This window comes from Nansenia antarctica (assembly GCF_963989245.1).
Source record: "Nansenia antarctica genome assembly, chromosome: 13".
Lineage (NCBI taxonomy): Eukaryota > Metazoa > Chordata > Actinopteri > Argentiniformes > Microstomatidae > Nansenia > Nansenia antarctica.
The window spans coordinates 22,884,442-22,894,441 of NC_137683.1; the positions used below are offsets into that span (position 1 = coordinate 22,884,442).

The 10,000-nt window shown below is 42.9% G+C and overlaps 1 protein-coding gene across 1 annotated transcript in view; it reads right to left on the reverse strand.

Moving 5' to 3' along the window:
• The window catches only part of gnal (guanine nucleotide binding protein (G protein), alpha activating activity polypeptide, olfactory type), a gene marked incomplete at both ends in the record, with an annotated part of 38,056 nt that overhangs the window by 12,769 nt on the left and 15,287 nt on the right, over positions 1 to 10,000 (reverse strand). Inside the window, one exon of the mRNA XM_080544412.1 lies at positions 4,542 to 4,639. Within this exon, the coding sequence (XP_080400538.1) occupies positions 4,542 to 4,639 (98 nt within the window). The remainder of the gene's footprint in view (positions 1 to 4,541; positions 4,640 to 10,000) is intronic.

Below are 10,000 nucleotides of genomic sequence, written 5' to 3' on the forward strand. Positions count from 1 at the left end.
GAGTCATTCCAGGATAGGCCAGGATAGAGGCGGGCTGGGAGTGCCTTGCACAAAAGCAAACCAAAAGTGAACCCTGAACTGAACCAAACTCAGTTTTGTTCGCTTCAGATGCTCATTTGGAGCGTTCACACATATGACGCATTAAACACGTTGGCAAACCTTCACAAAACTGTCTAAAAGAGACAAAGTATGAAAACACTAGCAGTTGTTTCTCAGCCTTTCATTTAGGGACACCCCCGGCCGTTCAGCTGTAGTTGTTCTATCGCTGCACAAACACACCTGATTCAACTGGTCAAGGGCTTGATGAATATTTGATCAGTTGAACCAGGTGTGCTTGTGATGGGGTTAGAGCAAATTAATTAGAACCGCTCGGGCTCCCGAAGGAAAAGGGTTGACAAATACTGGCCTGAACAGGCAGGGAGAAAACCCGACCGACTGGGAAAGAACCTACACTGAAAGAACCCGCACCGAGCGGCTAGCGTAGCATTAACAATCAACTACAGGCCTCTCACAGGTAAGTGTTTCCCCCTCCCAAGCAGGCAAGAGTGTCACTGTGTTTCTGTATACAGAGGGAGAGATATTGTCAATGGAAACGAGATAGCTGGCCAGTGACCGGTTTAACATAGATACAGTGGAGCTACTGTGCGTCATGGCATTGAGCAACACACACACACGCACACACACACCAGAGCCAGAGCAAACACTCCAGAGTGGTCTGTGTAGCCCAGGATAATAGGTGACTTCCTGGGAGAGGAACAACAAGAGCTGACCTGACGTCACGTGTTTCAACGCAACGACAGCGTCCTCCACAGCCCCTCTGCTGCTGTGCTCTACAGTAGATTAGAGGAGGACAGTATGTGCGTATTTCATGGTTACATCATTTGAACAGGCTATAAGATCTGTGCTCCCAATAAGAGTTTGAAAAGGATGGGTATGCGGTCAAATAGGGGTCAGGTCATGCGGAGTGCACACACAAGAGGACCTTGTCACACACAAATACAGTATACACAGAAGCACACACTCGGATGTAAACACAAGGACGCACACATACACACGCATGCATGCACGCATAGGCACACGCACACACACGCGCGCACGCGCACACACACACACACACACACACACACACACACACACACACACACACACACACACACAGCGCTTGCACACTGCCCATACAATGCCCAACAAAAAAACAGTGTCTGTGTTTGTTGGCAGTTGTTGTGTAATGTTTTGTCTGATTTACCATGCTCAATCTGTGTTAAACGTGTCATTAGCATCCTGTTTCTATGCCATTGTGGTTTGTTTCCTTACGAACTGTGTTGAAATCCAACATACAATTCTAATCAGCTAATGTGTGATACCCCCTCTCACTCATCTACTAACTTGTAGAGAAAATTATTTTCCGTTAGCTACGGCGTAAGTAGCCCCATCTGTTCCCGTCGTATATTTGGGGGGGAGTTTACCAATGTGATACAAGAAAGTCATAAATGAATAAGAATTAATATAACAGTTATACCAACCCCCCCCACCCCCCCTTAATTCAAACCATGGCCACAGATCTTTACCACCCGATCGGATGATAACAAAGTCGTCCTACCTATTTGCAGACATATATTTGCGGTCTTAGATTTAGTGGCACCAGATAAAATGTCAATGTCGCTACAAATATAAAATTAACTTTTTATTCAGACTTTGAAAATGGAAAATTGAAAATTAAGATTGTTTCAGTGGGCTATTTTATTAGCAGTGATAATGACATTTTTTTCCAGCACCATGACCAAGACCTTCTTGTATGTACCTACAAAGCTGGTGAAACTTTTCCTGTACAATTTAGTTATTATGTAATATTTGTTATATATTATTGTGTATTAGCCTAAGCAGCCCTACATCCACACTGCAGCTATTTAACTTAGCAATGTTTGATGACATTTTGCCAGCAAGATTTATCTATTAGAATATCTACGTTTAAAACAGGAAGATGGACAACATGACTGACAAAGTGGGCGGTTCTGACTTCTTAAGGCAAATATAACAGAATATTCTTTTCAAGGCTACAATTCCCTTTTAGTAAGCACCGTCTAGTCTCTAGCCATCCGTACCAGCTAATGTGGTACATCTGGGAACAACGAATCAAGATTTTGAGTTATGGAAGGGAGAAAAGTCTTCCAGGGAGGGTATTCTACAGACACTCTCCTGACAAATCATGAGTCTGGGTAGGTGGGGTTCAGGATGACATGGAGGAGTCAGAGGAGGAGACTCAGAGGAATAACGATTTCCTGCATGTGCATGTCCCTCCTGTTCTGTCTATAGCACATTGAAACACAACACGCCTGGCCTAAGAGACTAACCACCATCTACTCAGGAGCTCTTGAAGTATCTAAAACAAGTGAGTTCAAACCTTGAGCTGTGTCATAGAAAATCTGTATTTTTAACCTGAATCTCATCCCTCGATTAAGATTCTAGGGCCATAGGAAGTGAAGTTTTCACTGAGCTGCTTGCGATGCCCCACCCGTTCCGCCCTGCCCTCCATAGACTGAAGACCCACCTCTTCAGGCTACATTTTGACTGTCCCTGCTAAAGACTTCTTCACCCCCCACTACCCCTCTGTACAGTCCCTCTACCGGTAAAAAGAAAGAAAAAAGTAAAGAAAAAAAAGAAAGAAAAAAAAAAAGTAATCCTTCCAATGACACCTGGTCCTAGCATCGATTTTTGCTTATGATGACTGATGTATAGATGATTCACTTACTTTAGACAAAATGTACTTTGGATAAAAAGCGTCTGCTAAATGTCAAAAATGTAGCAGATTTTTATTTATTTTTCATGTTTACAACCCAACATTGCACACAATGCAAACATGGAGTAAGAGGAAGATGTTTTTCGATACCATAATTTCACAGATGAGCATTAAATACCTCCTCAACTTCTCTCTATTCGTCGAGAAAATCTGTGTCGCTGATCAAATTCCGCGGATGGACAACTGCCCCCAGCCCCACTTGCATTAAGGTTTTGCACTCTCCATGGACTCTCTCTCTCTCTCTCTCTCTCTCTCTCTCTCTCTCTCTCTCTCTCTCTCTCTATTCACACTCCTTTTACTATGGTCGAACAGCTCAAAGTGCTAAATTCGTAACTGCATAAGGCAAATATAATGGACTATACATAAATAATGTAATACGGCCACGCTTCATAATTAGTACCCACCTACTCGGCAACACTTACAGAATCTCAAACAGGTTTGACAGTTCGGGTCTTGAGTTGTGTCATAGAAAATGACCCTACATAACGCAAATATAATGAACACAATTTGACAGATGTCCTCAATGAAAATAAGTGCACAATGGATGGTTTTGAACTTCAGACAGATTATGTCTAAAAGCATCAGTCGTGAGTTGTGTGAGATTTGAGCAAGTTGAGCACATACCTCTGAAATTAACTTCAAAGTAACAAAAAAAAAAACGGTAAAAGTCCATGTTCATATTATACTGCAGACAGAAGAGTCAGAGCTGCTGCATACATTGTAGGTGGCTATCTGAAGCCTAACCAACCAATCAGGATGTCCCATGTTGGTCTGGGACACATGAGAAGACTGAATGAACGGGTGCCATTGGCTGAAAGAGCCAGTGGGGGATGTGGGGCTGGGGATGGAAACTGCATGTCTCTCAGAGGGACTAGTTTGCCATGCACTTTGAAACTTATCGGAAAAACTTTCCTAAACAGTAATGAGAATAATATTGTGTGTGTGTGTGTGTCGGTGTGTCGGTGTGTCTGTGCGTCGGTTTTGTTCATGGACCAATGATCACAACAATTCCACAACAATGTGGGCGGTATGAATTTCAGATGACGGTATTCATCAGTAACCTGACACCGAACAAAACCCTGTCATGTGGAGTAAGACTGTGTATTCTCTGTGAAATCCACATGTTTAACCCAGGTAACTGGACCTGATAGACACGTCAGAGAACAGTTCGAGCTACGCCGGAGTATCCACCACAGGAGAACAACACACTCGGGTGTTTACAAGCAGACACTTCTATCCAAAGCGACTTACAATTAGAGATGACTAGAATAACTTAGGGCTAAGTGCCTTAACTCAAGGGGCACACCCAGGTGGGATTTGAACTCATGACCACCATTACCCCCCCCCCCCCCTAAGGTGTGACTTTTTCAGTCCGGAAGGTAGAACCACAACACAACCATGTCCCTTTTGTTTTCTTGGGACATTTTCAGCCGTAACCATGGCGGCACATGTATGCTTCTGGGTGACAACCGCAGGACACGCAACGTCAGAGGAACGACAGAAGACGCCGAGGGAGAGAGGGATGGGGAAGAGTATGGGGCGGGGGGGGAGAGAGACAGTGAGGGCGGGAGGGATAGGGAGTGGGAGAGAGAGATGGATGAGAAGGAGAGAGAGGCATGGGGAGGGATAGAGAAAGAGAGAGAGAGAGAGAGGGGAGCATAAGGATGGAAAGAGGGAGAAGGGGATGGGGTGGGGAAGAGGGAGTGAGGAAAAGAGGGAACGAGAGATGTGGAGGGGTACTCACTACTGTGCACAGTCGATGAGCTGGTATTCGTTGGAGCGCTCATAGCAGGCCTTCACGCCTTCATCATCCCACAGCTGCTTAGCATGCTCGAAGAACTCCTGTTGCCCGGAGAGAGATAAGGACAAAGAGAGACAGGGTTACGAGAGATAGAGACAAGACACAATTGCATCCTTTCTTCCTCCTTTCCTTCAAACTTTATTTACAGAGCTCATGTTATGGATACAACAACAACAACAACACAATGTATGCGCTTTTCCTGGAAATATTAATAAAAAACTATTAAAAGACCACAAGACAAAACAGCTTTAAGCAGATAACAACTATAACAGTCATGGGAGTTTAAAACGGTCAACGCTGAGGACAAGTGAGGACTGTAGTAGAGAATAATGCATGGTAAATAAAGGCTTGAATGTAGTCAAAAGAATGAGCTAAAATAACGGAATAACTAAAAGACTAAAAGCACCCTAAGTAAAAGCACCTTGAAGTAATCCCTGATCTAACATCACTGGATTGGTTAAAGTAAGCTTTCCACTGCACAGCTTTCACCAGTGAAGTCACACATTAGTAATAATAATAATAATAATAATAATAATAATAATAATAATAATCTTAATTTTATATAGCGCCTTTCAAGGAACCCAAGGACGCTTTACAAATGTACAGAAAGACAGTCAGACAGACAAAAACAGAAACACAGAGACAACGCCAAATAGCTAAACTAGGGGCCAAAGGCCTTGGTGAACAGGTGGGTATTGAGGGGAGATTTGAAGGTGACGATGACTTCAACGAAGAGAAGAGATGCAGGTGGATGAGACTGGGGATGGCTTACACCGGTATAATTACCGCCACAAGGTCCATATAATTGTTTTTGCCATGACCACCCACAAAGCACATGAGCCAACGTTTATTAAATGAATAAAATGGCATACGATCAGTGACACTGGGAGATTTTGAACAAGCTATGGTAAGCTGGCGAAAAAAACGTTCTTAGCGAACTTTCTCTAGTAATGCGGAGGCTAGTCCTGGGGGGTATTCCATCAACATCGCTAAAGGAAAATCCAGGCTTATTAGTCTCGCGAGAGTTATCAAAATAAATCCTTTAGCGACGTTGATGGAATACCCCCCTGACTCCTATGTGGGTAAACACAGCTTTTCAAAAAGTAATTCAACATTAACTGCAAAGCACATGGCATAATACTTGTGTGAATTGAATAGGTCGCTAGATTCAGCTTGTGCACATGCAGTAACATACCGGAGGAAGACTTCTCCTGTCACTTGGGCCGCATTCGTAAATTAGCTCTGACAGCGCCGGAGCGTCCACGTGACTGCCTCTTGTCCAATCATATTACTTGACTTATGACGTTGAACCCAGTGTGTGCTCTGGCGAATTTACGAATGCGGCCTTGGTGTGCTTCTGTGTGCGTTTTTTGACAATGTGCCGCTGCACTGCATAATACCAATGGTTTGTCTATTCTGATACCGGTACAAGCCTAGGGGGGGGGGGAAAAACTGAAAGAGTTAAAAGAGACCAGACAAGAACAGGAAGATGAGATTAGAGATGTTAGAAGAGATGAGAGAGAGAGAGCTTAAGAGGGAAACACATATGCATATTTTTTTAAAGTACGAAAAAGTAATTTATGGAGAACTTTCTCGGTTTCCTGACATGCAATACGACTTCGGCTTTTAAAACTGAAAAAAACTTTTTTTTAAAAAGGCAACGCCTGGTGTGCTATGCGTTGTAAGGTTGTTACTAGGAATAGGCCTATACCTCCAAAAGCGATATATAATGTACAAGGGGAACAAATGGGGGCTCGCAAGTGGGGCTCGCAAGTGTGGCTAGTTCATTCGTAACGTTTTGTCCGATGCAGAGCTAATGGCGAATATTGAATAGCATGTCAGTCTAGCTAGCTAGCTCGCCATACTCTATAGAAACCAAATTAAATGTCCGCTAACATCAGTGGATGGGACTGTTGCTGCGTGCTGCAGTTCAGGGAGTGTCGCTGACGCACCCGTAGCTAAAACAAAATTGTAACTATCAAAGGGGTTCGCTGCCCTGGTAATCCACCACACTTGACTACATGTTACTATCTGATTTGATCCTTCCTCCTTTTTGTCTATTTGTCACTATCTGATTTGAAGCTTCCTCCTTTTACAAGAGTACTAGAGTATGTCTGGAGTACACAGTGGAGCCCCTAGACTTTTGGGGGCCCTAAGCAAACAACATTATGGAGGCCCCTGGTAAGGGTCTTAGGCGGGTGACGATGTGGACATTTTTAAATGTATTTATTTCCCTGACACTAAAATATAATACGGTTTTACGAAGTTCGCGCATATGCGCGCGCTCGTGTGTGTGTAAGTAAAAAAAACAGTCTGAAAGACTAGCGTCTCTTTTACAAAGGAGCCCTGGCCAAGACAGCCACAATACAACAATTACATTTGACATAATAAAAGCACATAAAAACATGCAAAGCACATTACATAAAAACAGTAAAAACAGTACATGACCACAGGTACAGTAGCACACCTAGTACACATTGCGACATACTGGACCACAAGTAGCATACAAATTACATGCAACATGGAGCATGTAAATGATGCATGTAAATGCATGTAAATGATGGATCTTATCATGAATCATTTTTAAAGGCTTTAATATAGGCTACATGATGTATTAACTATTTATATTTTGTACCCAGATGTCAAATAAATACGTAACAAATGAATAGTTAACTTTAAAAAAAAAAAAATGCCCCGCTGAACCAATGAGAAGGACGGGGGGGCGGTGCTTCCCATCGGTCCGGCCTATCAGTGTCCTAGATTTGCCGCTCGCTCCGGGCGGCACATAGAATCCGTTCTATGGATAAAGGTCTCCAGACGTTTGGAGCGAGAGCAAAGCGGAAGTGGAAACGGCTGGCACCGCGAGACTAGCCAGCTATCAATAAACTACAATTCATCAGAGCAATTGCGCGTCATATCCCTGTCATCAGAATGATCACGCCCCTTTTTGGGTGATAGAAGGGTAGAAGTTTGACTCGCGGTCAATGGGAATTTCTGGTCTTCGCTACTTTAATCCGATAAAATAAGAAAACCGTAGTGCTTTTTAGATATTAGGAGCCCAAATCCGATGGCCAGTTAGGCAAACTATATTATAGTGTCGTTGCCGATCAATGATCGACGTCGCTATATAGAGAAAATAATGAAATAGGGGTTGATTCATCAGAGCAGTCATACGTCATCTCCCTGTCATCAGGGATTTGTAGTTCTTCATTTGATTTGCCGTGTAAATCCCCAGACTGCCCAAATCCGATTGCCAGTCAGGCAAACAATTATATAGTGTTGTTGCCCATCAATGATCGACGTCGTTATATGGAGAACATTTATGAAATAGGCAATGAATGTGTGTCCTTTCAGTCTGCCTCCATGAACCACCCGACCCAAAGGCCTGAGGTGTTGTAGGAGGTATGAATATGATTTAGGGGGTATTTAGTATAACAGGCTAATGGGTTTATTGTGAGTTTACTTTGATTGTTTGTTTATTGCCTAGATCACCGTATTGAGAAGTCATATGGTTATGGGGGGTGATATTGCAAGGTAATTTAAGCACCTGCGCACCTTGCATGGTGGTAGTGGAGAGAGAGGGGAGCGATGTATTTTTGTTGACCGCATTATACGCATATTCTATACGCATTGTTTGTTATTTTTCTGGTTTTGATCGCTTATGGATTATTTTTGTACGTCGCCAAGTTTGACTGTTCTATTCAATAAATGTCCAATGTGGCAATTGCCCTCCTCCACCGGCCCTAGTTTTGGATCTAGCTTGCTGTTCATTATTTTCATGATAAAACGTCATAACATCTTCATATACACCATACAGTAGACACTGAACAGTAGACATAAGACATGTTCATAAATGTTTATCTTATATGTGTATATGTTTGTGAATATGTGAATATGTTTTCTGTTTTTTTGCACCTTCGGAAGAGCCACTACAATTTCATTGTATAGGCAACTGTACAACGACAATAAAGTCTATTCTATTCTATTCTATACAGGATAAATACTTATTAACAGTAGGCTACTTTGGCAAATGCCCATTGAACAGATTTATTTATTATCCTATCTTAAGAAAACTAATGTAACACTCCCATCTGGAGAAAAAAAAAATGTGGAAAAAAAATGTGAAAAAAAACAATTTGGGGACAAAAATTTGGAGGCCCTTTTTGTTTGGTGGCCCCAAGCAATTGCCTTGGTTGCCTCTATGGACGGGGCGCCTCTGGGAGTACATAAACCTTGTCGCCTCTTGTTGTCCGTAAACACAACGGCTCAAACCGTAATTAACAGATACAACAAACTAGTGTGCGCAGGGCCTTATTCTCAATGAACACAGTGATAATTCATATGGAATGGTAACGAGGCATTTGCTGTGGGTAAAAATCCTGGTATATGTGTGGTGGCCTGGGAAAACCCTTCACATGGTGGCATTTTGACATGTTCATTTTTTTATATTTCCATAAAGTAGAAGTTCTCAGCTATTCATAACTGGTTGAATGACTGAGATAGCCCTTTATTTTAAAAAGTTATGAGCATTTTAATGTAGCATGTCAAAAAAAGTGAAAGGGGAGAAATCCTCCCCTTTCTCCTCCGGGTCGGGGGAGGAGCCTATGCAGATCGGCCGGTCTCGTTAGTCTGCTTGTGATGCGGTGGTAGTCTGCTTGCCTCGTCGGTATGCGAGGGACAGATCCATTTGTGTGTCTTCTAGTTAAGATGTTATTACTTTATGCTTATTGTGAGCATCAGTAAACTGGCAATAACACAGGTGGAAGTATCGTCTCTCCTTTCGCTCATGTGTGCGTGCGTTGCTTAACTGAGAATGAGACACTTTCAACGTGATGTTGTTTCGCTAGCAAACTACCCGCCACAAAAACATAAAAACAAGTACTTTCTCTTTTGTTTTCTTAAAATGTTTATTCACCATAATGTAGTATGGAGTTCAAAGTACTAGAATACCACATAATATCAAAATCGCCAAAATCGCGATTTCCATCTATATTTGCTCTTTGCCACGAACGAACGCCAGCGACATCCGACGGGTTTTCCCAGGCCACCACACATATTTGGTATCTTGAATATACCACGGCTGTCCAGCCAAAAAGACTGCGTTATTACAAGAAACTGTTTTATGATCCCTTCTAGAACGGTTCCTCAGAGAAAGAGAGAAGGAGAGAGACGCTCTGGAGTGAACGATGGGGTGGAGGAGTGAGAGGAGGAGTGAGAGAAGAAGGGAGGCAGGAGATGGGGAGGGGTGGAAGAGACGGAGGAGGAGGGGAGGGTTCTGAGAAAGACACTTGTTTCCCCCTCCGTTCGTTCCTTTGAGAGCCTAGCCTAGCTGTGTGTACAGTAATGAGTCCCCTGGTGAGGTCATCACATAATAACCACAATACTGACAAACAAACGGCTAC